We start from the raw sequence: 22,893 nt of genomic DNA on the forward strand, positions 1-22,893 counted from the left end.
CAGCCCTGGTAACAGCATAATATGAGTCCTTTAAAGCTGTGTAACAATGGTCCAGTGTGTTTTTGTCTCTGGTGGGACACTTAATATGCTGTCTGTATTTGGGGAGTTCATTTGAGAGGGTTGCTCTGTTAAAATCTCCCAGTATTATGATGAAAGAGTCCGTGTATTTTTTCTCCAGGTATGTAATCAGCTCAACAAGATGTTTTTCAGCAGCAGAAGTGCGGCCATGTGGTGGAAAATATGAGCCGATTATTATAAACGAGGAAAACTCTCTCGGTGAATAAAACGGTTTACAGTTTATGGAAAATGACTCCAGATCCGGACTACATGTTTTCCCCAGCACTTTTACGTCTCTGCACCAACCTTGCTGATCCGCGGAGGTCCATGTTTTTACCGGTGAGGAGAAGCAGCTCGTCCATCTTGTTGTTTAGAGAGTGGACATTTGCCAGGTGGAGTCCTCTTTTGCGGAGCTTTACCAGCGCGCCAGCATGGTTTCCCCTTCGACGCTTTCGGCGCAGTATCCCGTATAGCGCCGCAGCTCCGCTAGCCAGGAGCTCAGTGAACTTCGGATCGATGAAAGATGGTGAAAAAATCCCAAGAGAGGACTCTCTGATGTTGAGAAGTTCCTCTCTACTGAATGAGACCACAGAACTGTGGCTCGAAAATGATAAAAACACACAAAATACAAAAACAAAGAGCAAGCAAAGCTCCGAGGCTGCCATCGTCGGCGCCATCTTGGTTGTCATCAGAATAAAACACATACCTTTTAAATACCACTAATAAAAGGGTTAAAATGCATAAATGCGGACAGCGCGTTATGGGCCATCTTCTGTGTTTAAAATCATCCTTTAAATAAAGTTTGTCTTAACTTTAAAAAACAAACACAGAACACATAAACTGAGCACATGTGCTGAACAGATAATCTGCTAGCTGTAAAATGGCTGAGTTTTCAACACAAACAAAACCATAAAATGAAAAATGTTTAGATTATTTCATTCTAAACTACGTCTCTGCCCAAAAACACTACCTCTTACGTGAACCATGCTGAGGAAAAGTTGTCCAGGGCAACGAAGTTGAGGAAAGCATCCGCACATCACGGATCATGCTATGCCTGTCTTGCCTGCGTGTTTATTGTTTTGTTCCTGCCTCCGCTTATGAGTGAGTTTTGTTTTTCGAAAGATTAAATCATTTCACTCACCGTCATGCTGCCTGCTCGTCTGCATTCCGGGGTCCTCCGCTACACAAACCTTGACAGTGCTTCCAACCAAGACCTCAGAAAAACTCTCTAGATCAATAAAAACCCGAGAAAAACTGCCCAGAGAGGACTGACTAATGTTTAGGAGATATTCTCTGACGAAAGTGTCTGTAGTATAACAGAAAAGTACATTGAAAATATAGAAAAAAAACACAAAATACAAGCAAGCGTGGTATAGAGGTGGCCATCCGCAGTGCCATCAACAAGTTAGCTGGTAACTGATGCTGGTAGGATAACTTAGTTAATAAGAAAATTGCACTGATGTTAATTTTCCAGTCAGGTCAACAATTAGAAATAGCATGATTCCCCCTTGCTCAGATATGATCAGATCAGATCATCAGGACATTGCTGTGTGAGCATTTACACAGCAATGATATGCTTGAAGAGTTTCAGTCAGGTTTCAGAGCTCATCATAGCACTGAAACAGCTCTGCTGAAAGTCACTAATGATATTCTCCTAGTCTCAGATAATGGGCTTGTGTCTGTCCTGTTAGATCTCAGTGCTGCATTTGATACAGTCAGTCAGTCAGTCAGTCATTTTCTACCGCTTGATACAGTCGATCACAATTTTCTCTTAGAAAGGCTGGAACATGCTGTAGGGATCATGGGAACAGCAGTAGGTTGGTTTAAATTTTATTAGTCAGACAGATTCCAGTTTGTTCATGTAAATGATAAATCATCTTCAAATTCCAGGGTTAAGTACCAAAGGGTTCAGTACTTTGGCCAATTCTCTTCACTATATAAATGCTTCCAATAGGTCAAATTATCAGGCAGCATAGAATAAATTTTCACTGTTATGCTGATGATACTCAGCTTTACTTATCACAGATCCTGATGGGCCAAACCAGTTAGATAGACTACAACCATGTCTTGAAGATATAAAAACTTGGATGACTTCAAATTTTCTGCTTCTAAATTCAGACAAGACAGAAGTTGTCGTCTTTGGACAAGAGTCTTTAAAGAAGAAACTGCTTAGTCAATCACTTAACCTGGATGGCATTAAATTGTACTATTGTAATTCTTTACTATCAGGATGTCCACAAAATGCAGTTAAAAGCCTTCAGCTGATCCAAAATTAAAAAGAGAGATCATAGTTATCATAGTTATCGGGCTCCTACTTCCATCAGGCTGTCTACTTTTAAGGCTAGGCTTAAAACTTTCCTTTTTGATAAAGCTTATAATTAGAGTGGCTTAGGTTATCCTGAGCTATCTCTGTAGTTATGCTGCTATAGGCTTAGGCTGCTGGAGGACATAATGACCACTTTCACGCTCTCTGCTACATTCTTATTCTTATAGGCCATTCTAAAATGGCCAATCTCTAACACTCAGTAGTTTATCCTAACCTCCCCAACAACCCCGCACTATTCCAAACCCTTTGTGAAGTGCCTTGAGACGACATGTGTTGTGAATTGGCGCCATATAAATGAAACTGAATTGAATTGAATATGACCAATGTATTAATGTGTAAGAAGAAAATATGCCTAAGAGTAAACACGTGTTCTCTGTCTTATGTTTTTCTTGAGTGGTATATTTTCAACATACTTATTGCTGTCATTTGTCCTGCAATTTTATAAAAGCCACAGTAATCTGAAACGTGGTGCTTGTTTTCTGCAGGCTGCGGAGGGCCGGTCACAGCTCCTTCAGGGGAGATCCATTCACCCCTGTATCCAGCCAGCTATCCCAACAATGTGGACTGTTCCTGGGTGATCAGTGTTGATGTCAGCCACCGTGTCTTCCTAAACTTCACCGATCTGGACATCGAATATCATGTCAACTGCTCCTGGGATTATGTAGCTGTGAGAGATTCATTTGATCTGTTTTTGAATTATGATAAATGGTATCAGACACAACGGTAAGGAAGTGGACATGGTCCAAAAAATGAAAGGTTTTCAGAAGTGTTCAGGTTTACCAAGTTTGGTTTAAATGACCTTAGCAGGTTTGGAATATTTGCATTTAGAGAAATATTTAGAGAATTGTGAATTGAGTTTATGAAACTAAAACAGTTTTTAAGAAGTTATCTTGCAACATCTCCTTAAGTTGCTGAATTCATCCAGACCTGAGTTTGTTCAAATTATAGTTACTTATTAAGGAATTAGTAATGGTTATATTATGGACAGCCATTTCATTCAAAATTAAATAAATATTGTTATTAATAAATTATTAATAAATATTCCATTATATGAATAAATTTCAGTCATCAGTCAGTCAGTAATCTTCTATACCGCTTCTTCCATAGTGAGTCGCAGGGAATCTGGTGCCTATCTCCAGCATTCTATGGGCGTGAGGCTGGGTGTACCCAGCCTCACGCCCATAGTCAATCGAAGGGCAACACACAAACAACCATGCACACACTCATTCACACACATAAGGGCAGTTAGGAAACCGGAGTACCCGGAGAGAACCCACGCATGCATGGGGAGAACATGCAAACTCCATGCAGAAAGACTCCCGGCTGAGGACCTTCTTGCTGCAAGGCAACAGTGCTACCCGCTGCGACACCATGCAGCCCTGCACGGGCTAAAAAGATGTCTCAATTAAAGTAAAACTAAAAAAAAAAAAAAAAAAAAGATTTTTTGCTTATTTTGTCATTTATTTAGTTACTTCAAGATTTATTTTCTATTTACTTCAGGGATTTATTTAATCACATATTTATTAATTTACTTCAAGATTTATTCAAGGCTGCACGGTGGGACAGTATGGAAATCCGTTTCATTCAAAATTAAATAAATACTGCTATTGATAAATTATTAATAAATATATAATAAATATCCCCATGAAATAAAACAAAATAATTATGTTAAAAGAAATTTTTATCTTGTTCTATTTAATTCATTTCAAGTTTTATTTAATTTACCTAAAGATTTATTTATTTATTTCATAATGCAGTTTTAGTTTGTGACACTTTTATTTTGTATAGCTACTTTATGTATTTCAGTAACTTTTATTCTTTAACCCCGTTTTTTATTTTAAGCACTTTTTGTTTCATGTTCTTACATTCAAATGAGGGGGCGGAGTTTATCTGTGGGGCGGCGCTGGGACAGCAGGGCTGAGCTCAATTCGTGGCAGTGCCAGAAGACAGCATGCCAGAGCTGCTCCGCCAGTGCCACCACATGTTGGAGGAATCCCCTGGCTCCCCTGGTGCCAGACTGGCCTGCCTGCCATTGCGGTTGCCGCTATTTTTGTGGAAGCCGTTTGTGCAATAAGTTTTCGTCATCCTTTCAGCACATCATACATACACATAGTGCTATTTATTTTCCATCTAAAGTAAATACAGGCACCTTATGTTATGGGTCTATCGCTGTTTATTAAATAAAAAGCAATAAAGACATCATCATTTAAAAGTAACAGGCTATAACAATAAGGACATCCCATTTGCCGATAATCAGCATCAGCTTCCACAAAAACAGTTGCAACCGCTGTGGCAGGCTTTTACGGCCGGTCTGGCACCAGGGGAGCCAGGTGATGCTGTCTTCTGCCAGAATTGAGCGCGGCACCTGCTGTCCCAGCACCACCCCACAGATAAAACTCCGCCACCTCATTTGAATATAAGAACATGAAATAAAACAAGCTTAAAACAAAAAAATGGGGTTAAAAAGTAAGTCACTGAAATACGTAAAGTAAATTTACAAAACAAAATGTCACAAAATAAAACCGCATTATGAAATAAATAAATAAATAAAGCTTTAAGTAAATTAAATAAATCTTGAAATGAATTAAACAAAACAAGATGAACATTTCTTTTAACATAATTATTTTGTTTTATTTTATGGGGATATTTATTAATAATGTATCAAAAGCAGTATTTATTTATTTAATTTTTAATGAAACAGCTCTCCATAGCACAGTTGGTGGCACTGTTGCCTTGCAGCAAGAAGGTCCTTAGTTCATCTCCTGAGTCTTTCTACATGTAGTTTGCATGTTCTCTGTCTGCATACATGGGCTCTCACCGGCTTCCTCCCACAGTCTAAAAACATGAACCTCAGGTTAATTTGTCATGATATAAAAAGAGCCTGAAATAAAAACAGAGTTACAAAACAAGTGTCACAAAATAAGTAAATAAATACATAAATAAATCTTTAAGTATATAAATACATAAATAAATCTTGACGTAAACAAATAAATGGAAAAAATATAATATATAATATATATAATGAAAAAATATTTGCTTAGTTTTTTTCATGTGGATATTTATTTAATTGAATATTTATTAATAATTTATTAATAACAGTATTTATTAATTTATTAAATTTACCATAAAACAGCTCTCCATACTGTATAATATGAGCTACAACAATTAATTTCCCTTTGGGATTAATAAAGTATTTTTGAATTGAATTTGAATACAGGATGGTGTTATGGTCAAAGAATTTAAGCAGATATCTAAAAGGCTGCTGTACTGATAATGCTTCAAGCTACGTAGCTTTGAAGACCTTTGAACTCTTTCTTCTATTGTAGATCCATGATGGTCCAAGCACATTGTTTCCCCTGCTTGTTCATGTGTGTGGGTCCAGTGCTCCTCATTCCATAACCTCCACTCAGAACACCATCTATGTCCGCTTTAGGTCAGACTCTAGTCGGAATCATCGGGGCTTCAGTGCTATATTCTCTGAAGGTTTGCTCTTCTTCTTTTTTAGATGGTGTAACCCATATTGTGTACTTTATTTTATATAACCCTGTTTTCATTTGGGCTGACAGAATATATTGCTATTGATTCTTAGGTAGAGGTAAGTTACAATAAGTCTCACTTTCAGTAAATGATAAAAAAAAAATAATAAAAACTTAAAATGTATTTTTTAAAGGCATCATCACATTTAGCCCATTCAAATTTTTATTTATTTATCTTTGCAGAACTTTCATTATTAAAACAAATAAAACACTGATTTTATTTTTTCTTATGAACACTATTAGTGTGAACCTCATCATTGTTTGTAGCAAAACCTCTCTTGGAATGTCACAGTCTGTATCCGCACCTCTCAACTTGTCCAAAATGTATTTTGATGGGACTGTAGTACAGTCAACAGATACGTAAACAGCACTTGGGGCACTGCTCTCTTGTTTCAGGGAGAGGAGGCCCAACTGTGATCATGTAGTGTTTCAGTCTGAATAACACCAACCTTTTGTTTGACAGCTTGTGGCACATCCATTATAACAGATGATAATGGTGGGGCAATTTCATCACCAAGGTACCCAGCAATATATCCACCAAATCAGAACTGCAGTTGGATCATCAAAGCACAGGAACCATGTAAGCTACAGGCAGTCTTTGACAAATTACACTAATATGTTTGATATAATTTTATATGATATAGTTTGATATACCAAATAAATAATCCCCTGACCTGTGACCTGGCTAGTCAATCATGTGACCCTGTCCTTCACTGACTTTGAGTTGGAGAGGATAAACTTCAACTGCTCACATGATGTGGTGGAGGTACTTGATGGAGACAACTACCAAGCACCCTCTATAGGTGGGTATGGTATATACAGCTGAAAGCAGATTGTTACATACACTGTACAATGTTTTTAGATAATGTTTTTTACCTTTTTTTAAATCTGAAGTTTTCTCAGTATTTGGTAGAATACATGTCATACTTTTTGGGTTTCCTTCCACAAGCTTCTCACAATAGTTTGCCAGGGTTTTCGCCCTTTCCTCATTACCAAACTTGTAGAACTGTGTGAGTTTTGTAGGCCTCCTTGCTCACACACACATTTTCAGTTCAGGACTTTGTGATGGCCCCTTTAACTGCATTGGTGGTATGGTAAAATTGGTTTCAATTGTATGTTTAAATGTACATTATATTAGGTTGAACATTTATATTTACATAAGATTTATCCAAGATTTAACCAACAAGCATATGTTGGTGTTTGTCAGGACGCTACTGTGGCTTTGAAATACCCCATCCAGTGACATCCTTCAGCAACTCTTTGGTGGTCAATTTCATCTCTGATCACTCTGTCTCCAGAAGAGGGTTCAGGGCTGTCTACTCTGCCTCCACCTCCAGTAAAGTGGAACACAATGCCTACAATTCTCACATACACATACACATACATACATTACTCACATACAGGTCCTTCTCAAAATATTAGCATATTGTGATAAAGTTCATTATTTTCCATAATGTAATGATGAAAATTTAACATTCATATATTTTAGATTCATTGCACACTAACTGAAATATTTCAAGTCTTTTATTGTCTTAATACGGATGATTTTGGCATACAACTCATGAAAACCCAAAATTCCTATCTCACAAAATTAGCATATCATTAAAAGGGTCTCTAAATGAGCTATGAACCTAATCATCTGAATCAACGAGTTAACTCTAAACACCTGCAAAAGATTCCTGAGGCCTTTAAAACTCCCAGGCTGGTTCATCACTCAAAACCCCAATCATGGGTAAGACTGCCGACCTGACTGCTGTCCAGAAGGCCACTATTGACACCCTCAAGCAAGAGGGTAAGACACAGAAATAAATTTCTGAACGAATAGGCTGTTCCCAGAGTGCTGTATCAAGGCACCTCAGTGGGAAGTCTGTGGGAAGGAAAAAGTGTGGCAGAAAACGCTGCACAACGAGAAGAGGTGATCGGACCCTGAGGAAGATTGTGCAGAAGGGCCGATTCCAGACCTTGGGGGACCTTTGGAAGCAGTGGATTGAGTCTGGAGTAGAAACATCCAGAGCCACCGTGCACAGGCGTGTGCAGGAAATGGGCTACAGGTGCCGCATTCCCCAGGTCAAGCCACTTTTGAACCAGAAACAGCGGCAGAAGCGCCTGACCTGGGCTACAGAGAAGCAGCACTGGACTGTTGCTCAGTGGTCCAAAGTACTTTTTTCGGATGAAAGCAAATTCTGCATGTCATTCGGAAATCAAGGTGCCAGAGTCTGGAGGAAGACTGGGGAGAAGGAAATGCCAAAATGCCAGAAGTCCAGTGTCAAGTACCCACAGTCAGTGATGGTCTGGGGTGCCGTGTCAGCTGCTGGTGTTGGTCCACTGTGTTTTATCAAGGGCAGGGTCAATGCAGCTAGCTATCAGGAGATTTTGGAGCACTTCATGCTTCCATCTGCTGAAAAGCTTTATGGAGATGAAGATTTCATTTTTCAGCACGACCTGGCACCTGCTCACAGTGCCAAAACCACTGGTAAATGGTTTACTGACCATGGTATCACTGTGCTCAATTGGCCTGCCAACTCTCCTGACCTGAACCCCATAGAGAATCTGTGGGATATTGTGAAGAGAACGTTGAGAGATTCAAGACCCAACACTCTGGATGAGCTAAAGGCCGCTATCGAAGCATCCTGGGCCTCCATAAGACCTCAGCAGTGCCACAGGCTGATTGCCTCCATGCCACGCCGCATTGAAGCAGTCATTTCTGCAAAAGTATTCCCGACCAAGTATTGAGTGCATAACTGTACATGATTATTTGAAGGTTGACGTTTTTTGTATTAAAAACACTTTTCTTTTATTGGTCGGATGAAATATGCTAATTTTGTGAGATAGGAATTTTGGGTTTTCATGAGCTGTATGCCAAAATCATCCGTATTAAGACAATAAAAGACCTGAAATATTTCAGTTAGTGTGCAATGAATCTAAAATATATGAATATTAAATTTTCATCATTACATTATAGAAAATAATGAACTTTATCACAATATGCTAATTTTTTGAGAAGGACCTGTACATTAGTTCAAATTGATGTTAATACATGCTTTGCTATTGACATCTCAAGGAAGTTTTTCTTGTATCCTGTTTTTTTAATTGGTTAGGTTGTGGCGGGGATCTGGTGATGCAGAGTGGTGCATTTAATAGCCCTAACTATCCAGACGCTTATCCACCAAATATGGAATGTGTATGGACCCTTCGCAGCTCACCAGGAAACCGTATACAAGTCTCGTTTATGTGAGTTTTGAAATAATGGGTTTAGTGTGTTGTCCTCACTAACAATCTCTGATACATCTCACACATTGCACAGTTTCTGTGTTGTCATCTGAGAGAAGCTACTGTTGCAAGATGCTGGTTCCTTGTGAATGTTCAACCATAAACCTCCATTCTTCTTGAGAAACAATTCTGCCCTAATTTTGGGAAAATTTGGATCTTGATCTATTCAATTCAATTCAGTTTATTTATGTAGCACCAATTCACAACACATGTTGTCTCAAGGCACTTCACAAAAGTCAGGCTCATACATTCCAATTAATCCTAACAATTGAACAGTTCAGTCAGATTCAGTTATTTATTCAAATTGGATAAAAAGTTTTTCTATCTAAGGAAACCCAGCAGATTACATCCAATCAATGACTTGCAGCATTCACTCCTCCTGGATGAGCATGTAGAGACAGTGGACAGTCACTGGCATTGACTTTGCAGCAATCCCTCATACTCAGCATGCATGTAGCGACAGTGGAGAGGAAAAACTCCCTTTTAACAGGAAGAAACCTCCAGCAGAACCAGAACCAGGCTCAGTGTGAGCGGCCATCTGCCACGACCGACTGGGGGTTTGAGAGAACAAAGCAGAGACACAAAGAGAACAAAGAAACACTGATCCAGGAGTACTTTCTATGGGAAGGAAAAGTAAATGTTAATGGATGTAGCTCCTTTAGTCGTTTCATCTAGAAAGAAAGAACAGATAAACGCTGATCCAGTTTTCAAGGTTAGAGTCTGAAAGAGAGCACATAGAGTTATTCACAGTAGAAGCTCAGTCAATTTCCATGTCTAGGAGAGAGAAAGGGTTAAACACTAAAAGACAGGGCCATGTGGGTCATCGGTAGAGGGTGAGCATTAAGTTGTTGCCAGCAGAAGCTCGGACGATGCCCCTCTCCAGAAAGGTGTCACAGGTAGACACAGAGTCTGTCATGGTATGACATCCTTGGACTTGGTTTGTGTTTTTGTATTAACTGTTCTTAGGTTTATGTTTTCCTTTATTGTTAATTAGTTCCACCTGTCCCATATGCCTCCATGTCTCCTTGCCACACCTGTTCTTAGTTCCTGTGATTACCTGCCTTTGTTTTCTCCCTGTATATTAGTTGGTCTGTGTTCTTTGTTCCCCGCTGGTTCCTCTGTCACTATTCCTCGTTCACTACCCCTGTTTATGCTCAGTTTTGCTACAACTGTGTACACATGTACGTTTTTGGCCCGACTCGTGTTTGTACTTGTTGGATTAAAGTCTTCCTCTCATTATGCGGCTGCCAAGCTCTTATCTGCACTTTGGTCCGATCCAAACCCAGAACGTGATAGAGTCAGGCCAGGTGTAGCTTCAGGCCAGGTGTAGCTGGAGAGGAGATCTGAGAGGAGAAAGTCTACTGTCGAGTCATAAGTGTGAAGAAAATGAGAAACTCTTTTAGCTTGATGAAAGAGAGCAATTTTCTTCTGGCCAGAAAACAAAACTTTCCCCCGTTTGTCACTTTTGCATTGAGTTAAGAGTGTAAATGCTAGGCTTCTAGAGATTAAAGAAGTTTCCTTTCTAAATGCATGGTTATTTTTCATGGAAAATGCAAGCGTAGAGCTCCATCTTATTCCTGTGTATTTCTGCATGAAACTTAAGTAGTTGATTTAACTTTAGATTCAATAAACATCCTTTTTATCAAAACATTCAGTGCCTAATTTTATGATACCTACATAGAGAATGGGAACATACTGTCATTTTTAAAAAGGATGAACATAGCATCATGAAACTAGATAACATATCTTTTCTCTGGCTGTTAAACAGAAATAATGTCCTGACGATTTTTTCACAGTCTTAATATTTGCAGATATTTTATATATATTAAAACTCTGCCACACTGTTGTAAATTTTGCAATTTATAAATCAGTTTGCACATTCTGAAGAACATGACATCCCTTTTAATGCTTGAAATGTAACTGAGCCAAATTATCATTTGCATGTGATCTAAAACTTCGAAGATTCAGTCTAAGTTTAGGTAAACACGCCTGTACTTTTTGGTAGCTTAGAGCAAATACTTATGAAATCTTTGAATGCTAAAAAACATTTTTTCTTTAGTATGTTTCACCTTCAGGGAGACTGTCAAAATGACTACCTGGAAATTCGAGAAAGCAGTTCAACAGGACCTCTCGTTGATCTCTTCTGTGGAACCTCGCTGCCCTCCAACTACACATCTGTGACTGGTCACATACTGTGGGTTAAATTTGTCTCTGATGGATCAGTTAGTGGAGCAGGATTTAGAGCCATTTTCTCACACTGTAAGTGTAATATGTTCAAAAACCATTTGTTGGTTTTTTCTTCTAAAACTGTCATAAACCTGTTTCTCTTTGTTTGATCTGCTGCAGTATCTTCAATATTTAAAATGTTAAATGTTATTTACAGTGAAATCTAAAATGATTTAGGTTTAGGTTTAAATTTGTCTTTTAATTTGACCAACGTGTTTCCTCTGACTAGAAGCAAGATTACTGTTTAGTGAGAATCTGATCTGTTAATATGTGGTTTAGATAATGATTAAGGTGATGACGTTAAGGCTTTCCAACTTGGAGCTCATCACCAAAGATAGTCATCAGTCAGTCATTTTCTACCGCTTATTCCATAGTGGGTCACGGGGGAGCTGGTGCCTATCTCCAGCAGTCTATGGGCGAGAGGCAGGGTACACCCTGGACAGGTCGCCAGTCCATCGCAGGGCAAAAGGGTTTGGGATACTATCCAAATAAAAAAATGTGGGTGTACAGTTACACCCAAATTAATATATTGCGTGTAATTGTATGTGGTTAACACACAACTTGAATTAACCAACTAAGCATTAGCACTAAGATGTTGTCTTCAGTTATGACACGTTACAGCAATATTAACAATAACATTTATAATAAAAATACATCAAACTTAGCTTAGCTGTTAAAGAGCTTTGGTTGACTCGGTTCTGGCATTTCAAAACGTTCATGATGTCTTGCATGCTAAAAATAATATTAAAACCTTTAGCCAGAATGTAAAACCCCAATTCTGATGAAGTTGGGACTTTGTGTAAAGTGCTAATAAAAACAGAATACAAGGATTCAACCTGTTCAACCTATATGCAATTGAATACTCTACAAAGACAATGGCCCTGTCCTAATACCCACACTGCACCCTACGCCCCTCTATGAATTGTGTACTTTGTGAAAGTGCACATAGGGGTTGAAGTGCACAGGTTAAAAGCGTGCAAAATTGGAGGATTGGGAGAGCAGGGGTTACGTCACTGACTTGCACCCACCTCTGTGCCGTAACTGCGACATCAAAAATGGTAGGATCTGTCGCTGTGTTTGCAGTTTTGCTTCTGAGAAAATATTTTAAAGCTGCAACAAGTAATTGTTTTGAGGAGAAGAAAGGAAAGAGGAAGGAGGCTTATACACCAGACATTTGCCATGGTGCCAGTGTTTGTTCAAAAGGTATTTTCAGTGTTATGGGCTAATGACTGTCAATAATCACCCTGAAACCAGTTGCGTTTTACAATGTTGAGCCTGAAAAACCATTAAAAAAATATATTGTCAGCTAACTGTCTAAAGTTTATGCAGTTCTTATTGTTCTGATTTGATGGTTGATTACATTGGTGGTTGTAATTGGTTTTTGCTCAGAATGTCACCGGCAGGAGTGAACTGTGGGTAAGGACCACTCTGGAGAATTGGGACACACTATGCACCCGAACCTATCCACGGAAACGCGCAATTGAGGGACATAAGTGTGGAAGTGCAAGTACTTGGACAGGACCAATATAATTATTGTTCAAATTGTTAAACTCTAGTTTTTTCTGCAAATATTCGCTCATTTTGAATTTCTTGCTTGCAATACATTCCAAAAAAGCTGGGACAGGGGCATGTTTACCACTGTGTTAGATCACCTTTCCTTTCAACAACAATCAATAAGCATTGTTGAAGCTTTGTAGGTGGAATTTTTCCCATTGTTGCATGATGAACAACTTCAGCTGTTCAACAGTCTAGGCCCTTAATTTTCATATTTTGCGCTTCAGAATATGCCGCACATTTTCAATAGGAGACAGTCCAGACCTGTCTCCAAAACTCTAATAATGCCTTCACAATGTGCAAGTTACCCATGTTGTTGGCACCAACACACAACAATTACCTTCACAGATGCTGGCATTTGAATTTTGTTCTGATAACAATCCAGAAAGTCCTTCTCCTCTTTGACCCGGAAGACATGATGTCCGTGATTTCCAAAAACAATTTGAAATGTGGACACGTTAGACCACAGCACACTTTTCCATTTTGCGTCACTCCATCTCAGCTGAGCTCAGGCCCATGGAAGCCTGTGACATTTCTGGGTTTTGTAGATATTCGGCTTTCACTTTGCATTTTAACTGACAATGGTTTTCTTTCTTTCTTTTTCCAAAGATTTGTTTTGCGGAACTCTTGGCCTTTTTTTTGGTCATTTTTGAAGAGGGGGAAGACATGCCGCACAGGTCGCCATGGCAGAGACTCGAACCAGGGAACAGCCACTTTGTGGGTTCAATGTATGGGTCACGCACTTTTCCGCTCCGCCAGCACTGGACCCACAATGGTTTTCTAAAGTATTCCTGAGCCCACATAAAATCCATTACAAAATAATGTCGGTTTTTACTGCAGTGCCTCCTGAGGAATCAAAAGGTCACAGCTGTTCACTGTTGGTTTTTGGCATTGCTGCTTACATTCAGAGATATCTCCAGATTCTCTGAATCTTTGATACCGTCGTGGACTGTAGATGATGAAATCCCTAAATTGCGATTGTACCTTGAGAAACATTGTTCTTCAACCGTTGGGCAATTTGCTCATGCAGTTGTTCAGAAAGTGGTGAACCTTGCCCCATCTTTGCTTGTGAACGACTGAGCCTTTCAGGGATTCTCCTATTTATACCCAATCATGACATTCACCTGTTTCCAAATAATCTGTTCACCTGTGGAATGTTCCAAACAGGTGTTTTTGTGATATATTTGCAAAAAAGCAAATTTGTCTCAGGGTGTATAGTTGCATATAGGTTGAACAGGATTTGCACTACTTGTTTTCTGTTTTTATTTACGTTTTATATAATGTCCCAACTTCATTAAAATTGGGGCATGTAAAACAATGCTAATACAATTACAACCAAATTTTGCAAGCATTAATAAATTGCAAAATCAAAAGTAGGTCCAGCTGGGGATGGACTGCAAACCTAACCTTTTGAATATGTTACTGTCTCTCAGTGTATGGGGTTGATTTGGTGGGAGAATCAGGTCAGATTTCATCCCCACTGTATCCCAGGACATATCCTAACAATGCCGACTACCGCTGGACCATAACAGTGGAAGGAGATAGCTATATTCAAATCAGCTTCTTGGAGATGGACATAGAGGACCTTTTTAACTGCTACTATGACCAACTGAAAGTAAGAATGAGTCTTATGTATTATCAGTTGTTTTTTTTTATCATAGCAATAGATTATTTTAATCTAGATTATTATTAGTGAATTACAATAAAATTACTGGTTAATATGTTTACTATAGAAAAGTATCTTGTAATGACATTTGTGTTACAAATTGTGAACAACTGGTTGCAAATTCCTTGTATAATCAAGCTGTAGTTTCAAAGTGAACTTAGACTAAATAATGTAAATACTGTATCTTCTGGTACCTTGCCACCACAAATATGTGTGCCATGTAAATTCAATTCAATTCAGTTTCATTTATATAGCGCCAATTCACAACACATGTTGTCTCAAGGCACTTCAAAACAGTCAGGTTCATACATTCCAATTAGTCCTAACCATTGAACAGTGCAGAGTTAGTTATTTATTCAAATTGGATAAAATGTTTTTAAATATTGCTTGTCATTACATTTGACCCAAACTGGCTTTGTTATTATGACCACAAAAACTGTTGATGTTACTCTCAATTCGGTCTTCATTGTGTCATTAATTGTACAAAGCATTCCAGTTGACATTTTGTGTCTGTACCTTTTTAATGTACAACTGAACTGAGTTAGACATTAGTGAAGAGCTAATAAGATACAATGGATGAGATACAAAGACTCTTAACACAAGCCAGGTTAAATAATATGAGCTCTGCGAGGTGTCCTAAATCCTTGTTTCTCTCTAGATATTTGATGGCCCAGATGTTTATTCTTACCCTCTTGGGACGTTCTGTGGTCTGACCCTGCCAAGTCCCCTTAGAAGTTCAGGAAGTACCGTTACCTTGCACTTCCAATCAGATTCACTAGTGGGAGGACGAGGCTTCCTTGTGGACTGGAGAGCTGTGCAAGACTCTGGACCACCACCTACTATTACACCAGGTCAGACAAACACCCTGGTACACATTACTTCAAAATACTGGGCGGGAAGTATCTGGTACACCCTGGACAGGTCTCCAGTCCTTCACAGGGCAACACAGATACACACAGTACGAACAACCATGCATGCACACAATCATACCTAAGGGAAATGTAGACAAAAATAATCAACCTAACAGTCATGTTTTCGATCTGTGGGAGGAAGCTGGATTACCTGGAGAGAGTTAAATTTTGAAGTTTGGGGATGTCTTTCAGGTGCTTGTGGTGGACTTCTTATGACTGGAAATTCTCCTGGTTTCCTCTATTCCCCTGGATGGCCTGAAAACTATCCTCCTAACCAAGAGTGTACCTGGCTCATTCGGTCTCCAAACTCCATTGTAGAGTTTAATTTCTTGTCTCTGGACATGGAGGGATATCCACCCTGCTACTCTGACAGCCTTATTATCAAAGATGGTAAGCACTGAAAGGGGCTTTAAATATAACCTGTAAAGAAATAGTTCAAAATGTCACAGTTCACGTAATTAAGATAATCACTGCATGTAATGTTTTACAAATGACTACTCTGATTTTGATTACAGTGAATTTTCATTTATAATATAGGAAAAACCATGCAGATGGCCAGAATTGTACAATCCTTAAACTTTTTTTTTTTTCTGTCACAATTCTTAGACTAACAGTCAGTCCGTCAGTCATTTTCTACCGCTTATTCCATAGTGGGTCGCGGGGGAGCTGGTGCCTATCTCCAGCAGTCTATGGGCGAGAGGCAGGGTTCACCCTGGACAGATCGCCAGTCCATCGCAGGGCCCTGTTTACTATTTTCAAAACAAATCTCCATGCATGTTGTGCACAACACAGAAACACAGAAACAAAGATTAATCCAACACAGAACAGTTTCTGAAAAACTAAGTACACCCAAAACCTATAGACATATAAGGAATCTGTTAAAACCTAAAACTTAAAGAGGGTGTACTTTTTACCATGACTGTAGGATAATCATATTTCCAGGAGTGATCTTAGAGGCAACAGAGAGGTGAAATGTTTGTCTTAGATGTCTTGGTGGATTTTTATTTAATGTGGGGAGGGGAAACTTAGCTTTGAATAAAGATACGCTTAAAATTCCTTTGGAAGCCTGAGCCTTATATAGTTATGTATATTATACTTTTTTATTGAACCAGACCATTTGGTTTGTTGTAATGAACTGCCTTGGTGAATGCATGTTAACAGGTGCAACCAGTTTATCTCCAGTACTGGCCAGTGTGTGTGGTAGGGAACCTCCAGGATCTGTACACTCAACAGGAGACTCGATGCTCATCCACTTCTCTTCTGACAGCCATGTCAGCGGTCAAGGCTTTAACGCCTCCTTTTCCAAAGGTTCTGCACAAATGCAAACACATATTTATCATATTATCTTAATTTTGCTGTGAGCCTTTTAATTTTTTTGTAAGTTTTGACTTGTTTATTTTTTCTCATCAATCATAGGATGAAATGTATTTAGATTGTTTAATTTCTTTTTTTTTTATTTCGATCTTTGTAGTCTTTATATGTGATATTTAACATTTTATGCATGGTAAATATCAAAATATGGCTCAATTGTTAAAACTAGTGAAACAAATTAAGCTTCCATTTCACTTTATATTTGTTTATTCTTCTGCAAATTAATAGTAAAATGTACCCGTACATTTTATTACTGTTATTCTATACAACAAATTAATTTGACATAAGGTTTCTTTGTCTGTTCAGGTTGCGGTGGCCTGCTGCATGTGGACAGAGGTGTTCTGAGCAGTCCTTACTACCCCCAGAATTATTTGCCTGGATTAAATTGTAGTTGGCACGTGATGGTTACAGCAGGCTTTCGGGTTTCAGTTTCATTTCAAAGCCCCTTCCAGATTCAGGGCTATGGCAGTGAATGTAGCTCAGGCGACTACCTTGAGGTAAACTTGAGTATGCTAAGATCTGAATGTACGATATAAATAGACATTCATGGTTGTGAAATGCTTATTTTTTTGTTGCACATTGCATTCATTTTGTTCAGCCAGTTGTAATCTCAACCCACAATGCTTCAAAATAATTAGAATACTTCTTAAAATTGTGAAAAATGTCATGCTGTATGGATGATTTGCAGGCACGAGACCTCATGACGTGAAAACAAACTTTTTACTAGGCTGAAAATGTTCAACTAAAACTACCTAGCAAAATCAAGGAATAAAGAAACTAATGAAACTTTATATGAATAAAAGCGAAAAGAGGAGCAATATAATTAATGCAATGATAACAAAGTTCAGTATGAATATTTATGCTGAACAACAAATGTTTGTTTTTAGGAGTATGGAAATGAGGTCAAATTAGTTTTAAAACTAAATACTATTTTTAAAACATCTTTGTGGTTTGATTGAATTTACTTTGTAAATTGCCTTGAAACGACGTGTTGTGAATCGGCACTATATAAATAAAACTGAATTCAATTGAAAAATATTGAACTACTAAAATCGCAGTGAGGAACGGCTATGGAATCTCACAAGATGGCTAAGCCGGATGTAAGAATTTGACCTTCCTGACACTTGCATTAGCAGTTTTAGCTAATAAAAGAAAATAACTTATTTAGCAACCCTTTTAGTTTTACATGTTCTTTAAATACAATCTATACAAATATTAATGTGTATATGAATAACGGTTTAAACCACTCATTGAAATAAACTTTGTCTTAACTTTAAAACAAAAAACTGAACAAATCGACTATCCTCAAGGCTTAGAGGCCTGTTTTCATTTGCTCACCAGGTAGCCTTTTACCAGCACAAACAAAGCAAAACACCAATAAATAAACAACATTTAGCTTTTTTTTTTATCCTAAACTAAACTTCTTTGCCCAGACAGTACCTCTTACATGAACCGTTCTGATGAACATATGTGAACTAGCCCAAAGGGTGTTGGGTTGTGTGGCAAATGAACAAGCAAAACAGCTCTCAGTAGTAGCTTGGGGTAGCCTCTGCTCCCCGAACCAGCACGTAGGAAGCTGTGCAATGCTGGAGGTTCCTTCTTCTTATTAGAAGAATAATTCTGCTTCACTTGTCATGATTAGAGACACTGTCTCTTCTGGAGGAACCTCTGGGTCAAGTTTCTTTTCTGCAGAAGCTCAGAAAGAAAGGTTAAGACAATTTGTCTTAATTACCTCCACAACTTGCTGTATGTACATCCAGCAGCTTATAACTTAACCTGGGGTTGTTCTTTGATTGATGGGTCCACGAGCGCCAGTTAATATTCAACTTTGCATCAAAGGAGTTTTTGTGGTAGAGTATTTCAATCCTGTAAGACTCACAATGAGAAGACATATAGGAGATTAGAGAAGTTTATTTACAGATATTTATTACTTTGGCGCTCAGACCCCGGAGGAAGACACAAATGCTGAGAATGACATGAGCTTGAATGAACAACTTATGATTAGAATTAGAGATGACTTTCCCCCAAAAAGGCAGAGGCTTAAATAAATGAACTGTTAGACAAAAATAATCAGGCGGGAAAATGAGTGAATCGAGACTAATAGGGAGAAGGACAGGCTTACAAGAAGAAAGGGAAAGAGAGAGCTGGACAGGCTTGATAAAAGCATGAGTTAGACAGAAAGAGGAGGGAAGGAGCGTGGCGCATGAGGATGGAAAGAGTCAGGTGAGGAATGAAAGATAATAGGGAGCCTGCATGGGTGCAAGCAGTGAGAATGATGAATGAGCTTGAAAAGGCATGAGAATGACAGATCGTGCCGCGAAGGCACAGAGGAAGATGAATGAGTTTGTGAAGTCATGAGAATGATGACTTGAGCTGCGTAGGCGTCAAGATGACAAATGCGTTATGGCATTGGAGGGTTGATGAATGAGTATTCAAGGCAAAAGAGGTGATGACTCGAGCCACGTAGGTGTCGAGATGACGAATGCGTTATACCGTGAAGGCATGGGAGTAATAAATAACACTGCAGAAGCATTAGAAAAATAAAGAGAGAGAAAGTGATAAGATGAATGTACCTGCTGAAGGGAAGAATGAAGTGCTGACAAGGGAGAGAGAAATGTTTGACTGATGGCTGACAAATACTGGAGGTTGCAGAAAAATTAGAGCAGTGAGATGAAGTTAGATAGGGTGATCTTTATCTATGAGGATGAATTGAATTTAAAGGGAGACCATCCACCACCAGATAATGTGAGAAGTTCTTACCAAAGAACTGAGAGATCATTGAGCATTTAACAGAGTGGAAGTCTGGACAAACATAGGATGAGAAAGCTGAAGATGACCAGCAGCCGAGTTGTTGAAGTGAAGCTGTTGAAACTCCTTGAGTGGCTGCTGTAGTCGTACTCGTACTCGTCGTCTTCCGCTTATCCGGGACCGGGTCGCGGGGGCAGCAGACTCAGCAGAGACGCCCAGACATCCCTCTACCAAGACACCTCCTCCAGCTCCTCCGGGTGGAGCCCAAGGCGTTCCCAGGCCAGCCGAGAGACATAGTCCCTCCAACGTGTCCTGGACCGTCCCCTGGGCCTCCTCCTGGTGGGACTTGCCTGGAACACCTCCCGAGGAAGGCGTCCAGGAGGCATCCGGTATAGATGCCCGAGCCACCTCAACTGGCTCCTCTCGATGTGGAGGAGCAGCGGCTCTACTCCGAGCCCCTCCCGGATGGCCGAGCTCCTCACCCTATCTCTAAGGGAGTGCCCGGCCACCCTACGGAGGAAGCTCATTTCAGCCGCTTGTATCCGGGATCTCGTTCTTTCGGTCATGACCCAAAGTTCACGGCCATAGGTGAGGGTAGGAACGTAAATTGAGAGCTTTGCTTTTCGGCTCAGCTCTCTCTTCACCACAACGGACCGGCACAGTGCCCCCATTACTGCGGCAGCCGCACCGATCCGTTTGTCGATCTCCCGCTCCATTTTTCCCCCACTCGTGAACAAGACCCTGAGATACTTAAACTCCTCCACTTGAGGCAGGAACTCCCCTCCAACCTGAAGAGGACAAGCCACCCTTTTCCGGTCGAGTACCATGGCCTCGGATTTGGAGGAGCTGATCTTCATCCCAGTCGCTTCACACTTGGCTGCAACCCGCCCCAGCGCATGCTGTAGGTCTTGGCTAGAGGGGGCCAGCAGGACCACCTCATCTGCAAAAAGAAGAGACGAAATCCACTGGTCCCCAAACCAGACCCCCTCCGGCCCTTGGCTGCATCTAGAAATCCTGTCCATAAAAGTTATGAACAGGACCAGTGACAAAGGGCAGCCCTGCCGGAGTCCAACATGCACCGGGAACAGGTCCGACTTAGTGCCGGCAATGCGGACCAAACTCCTGCTCCGTTCGTACAGGGACCGGATGGCCCCTAATAAAGGGCCCCCGATTCCATACTCCTGGAGCACCACCCACAGGGCATCACGAGGTACACAGTCGAATGCCTTCTCCAGGTCCACAAAACACATGTGAACCGGTTGGGCAAACTCCCATGAACCCTCGAGCACCCTGTAGAGGGTACAGAGCTGGTCCAGTGTTCTACGGCCGGGACGAAAACCACACTGCTCCCCCTGAAGCCGAGGTTCGACTATCGGCCCGACTCTCCTCACCAATACCCTGGCGTAGGCCTTACCAGGGAGGCTGAGGAGTGTGATCCCCCTGTAGTTGGAACACACCCTCCGGTCCCCTTTCTTATGAAGGGGGACCACCACCCCAGTGTGCCAATCCAAAGACTTGAGGTACTCAGGGTGGATCTCATCCACCCCCGAAGCCTTGCCACCGTGGAGCTTTTTAACCACCTCGGTGACTTCAAACTGGGTGATGAAAGAGTCCAACCCCGAGTCCCCAGCCTCTGTTTCCACCACGGAATGCATGATGGCAGGATTAAGGAGATCCTCGAAGTACTCCTTCCACCGTCCGATAATGTCCTCAGTCGAGGTCAGCAGCCTCCCACCCCCTCTATAAACAGTGTTGGCGAAGCACTGCTTCCCCCTCCTAAGGCGCCGGACGGTTTTCCAGAATTGCTTTGAGGCCAACCGGTAGTCCTTCTCCATGGCCTCACCAAACTCCTCCCAGGCCCGAGTTTTTGCCTCTGCCACAGCCCGGGCCGCAGCACGCTTGGCCTCACGGTACCCGTCAGCTGCCTCAGGAGTCCCACAAGCCAACCATAGCCGATAGGACTCGTTCTTCAGCTTGACAGCATCCCTTACTGCCAGTGTCCACCACCGGGTTATGGGATTGCCGCCGCGACAGGCACTGCAGACCTTACGGCCGCAGCTACGGGCAGCAGCATCGACAATAGATGCGGAGAACATGGTCCACTCGGACTCTATGTCTCCAACATCCCCCAGGATCTGGTCAAAGCTCTCCCGGAGGTGGGAGTTGAATACATCCCTGGCCGAGGGCTCCACCAGGCATTCCCAGCAGACCCTCACTATGCACTTGGGCCTGCCAAGTCTGTCCGGCTTTCTCCTCCTCCAGCGGATCCATCTCACCACTCTTCACCCTCTCTTCACCCGAGTGTCCAAAACATGCGGCCGAAGGTCTGATGATACAACAACAAAGTCGATCATCGACCTCCTGCCTAGGGTGTCCTGGTGCCAAGTGCACTGATGGACACCCTTATGTTTGAACATGGTGTTCATTATGGACAATCCGTGACTAGCACAGAAGTCCAATAACAAAACACCACTCGGATTCAGATGGGGGAGGCCATTCCTCCCGATCACGCCTCTCCAGGTGTCACTGTCGTTTCCCACGTGGGCGTTGAAGTCCCCCAGCAGAATAATGGAGTCCCCGGGAAGGGCACTATCCAGCACCCCCGACAGGGACACCAAGAAGGCCGGGTACTCCGCACTACCGCTCGGCCCGTAGGCCGAGACAACAGTCAGAGACCTATCCCCAACCCGAAGGTGCAGGGACCCTCTCACCACTGGGGTAAACCCCAACACGAGACGGCTGAGCTGGGGGGCAACAAGCAAACCCACACCAGCCCGCCGCCTCTCCCCGTGGGCCACTCCATAGTAGAAGAGAGTCCAACCCCTCTCAAGGAGATGGGTTCCAGAGCCCACGCTGTGCGTGGAAGCGAGCTCGACTATTTCTAGTTGATATCTCTCGACCTCCCACACAAGCTCCGGCTCCTTCCCCCCCAGCGAGGTGACATTCCACGTCCCTAGAGCCAGCCTAAGCATCTGGGGATCGGGCCGCTGAGGTCTCCACTTTCGTCCACCACCCAATCCTCTTTGCACCGGTCCCTCCCGGTTCCCCCTGCAGGTGGTGGGCCCACTGGGGGATGGCCTCGCGTCTCTCATTCAGGCTTGGTCTGGCCGGGTCCCGCAGGGAGCGACCCGGCCACCAGGCGCTCTGCAGCAAGTCCCGACCCCAGGCCTGGCTCCAGGGTGGGACCCCAGCTCCGCCGTAACGGGCGATGTCACGTGCCTCGATATT

At 41.5% G+C, this 22,893-nt stretch overlaps 1 protein-coding gene across 1 annotated transcript in view; it reads left to right on the forward strand.

Annotated features, from left to right (window-relative positions):
* Positions 1–22,893, forward strand: part of cubn (cubilin (intrinsic factor-cobalamin receptor)) — a 214,064-nt gene that overhangs the window by 127,475 nt on the left and 63,696 nt on the right. Inside the window, exons 31-42 of the mRNA XM_047349911.1 lie at positions 2,869–3,050; positions 5,710–5,866; positions 6,383–6,499; positions 6,609–6,722; positions 7,127–7,255; positions 9,018–9,150; positions 11,249–11,448; positions 14,403–14,584; positions 15,294–15,486; positions 15,739–15,936; positions 16,708–16,854; positions 17,224–17,414. Of these exons, the coding sequence (XP_047205867.1) occupies positions 2,869–3,050; positions 5,710–5,866; positions 6,383–6,499; positions 6,609–6,722; positions 7,127–7,255; positions 9,018–9,150; positions 11,249–11,448; positions 14,403–14,584; positions 15,294–15,486; positions 15,739–15,936; positions 16,708–16,854; positions 17,224–17,414 (1,943 nt within the window). The remainder of the gene's footprint in view (positions 1–2,868; positions 3,051–5,709; positions 5,867–6,382; positions 6,500–6,608; positions 6,723–7,126; positions 7,256–9,017; positions 9,151–11,248; positions 11,449–14,402; positions 14,585–15,293; positions 15,487–15,738; positions 15,937–16,707; positions 16,855–17,223; positions 17,415–22,893) is intronic.

The sequence above is a fragment of the Girardinichthys multiradiatus genome, chromosome 21, assembly GCF_021462225.1.
Source record: "Girardinichthys multiradiatus isolate DD_20200921_A chromosome 21, DD_fGirMul_XY1, whole genome shotgun sequence".
Taxonomy (NCBI): domain Eukaryota; kingdom Metazoa; phylum Chordata; class Actinopteri; order Cyprinodontiformes; family Goodeidae; genus Girardinichthys; species Girardinichthys multiradiatus.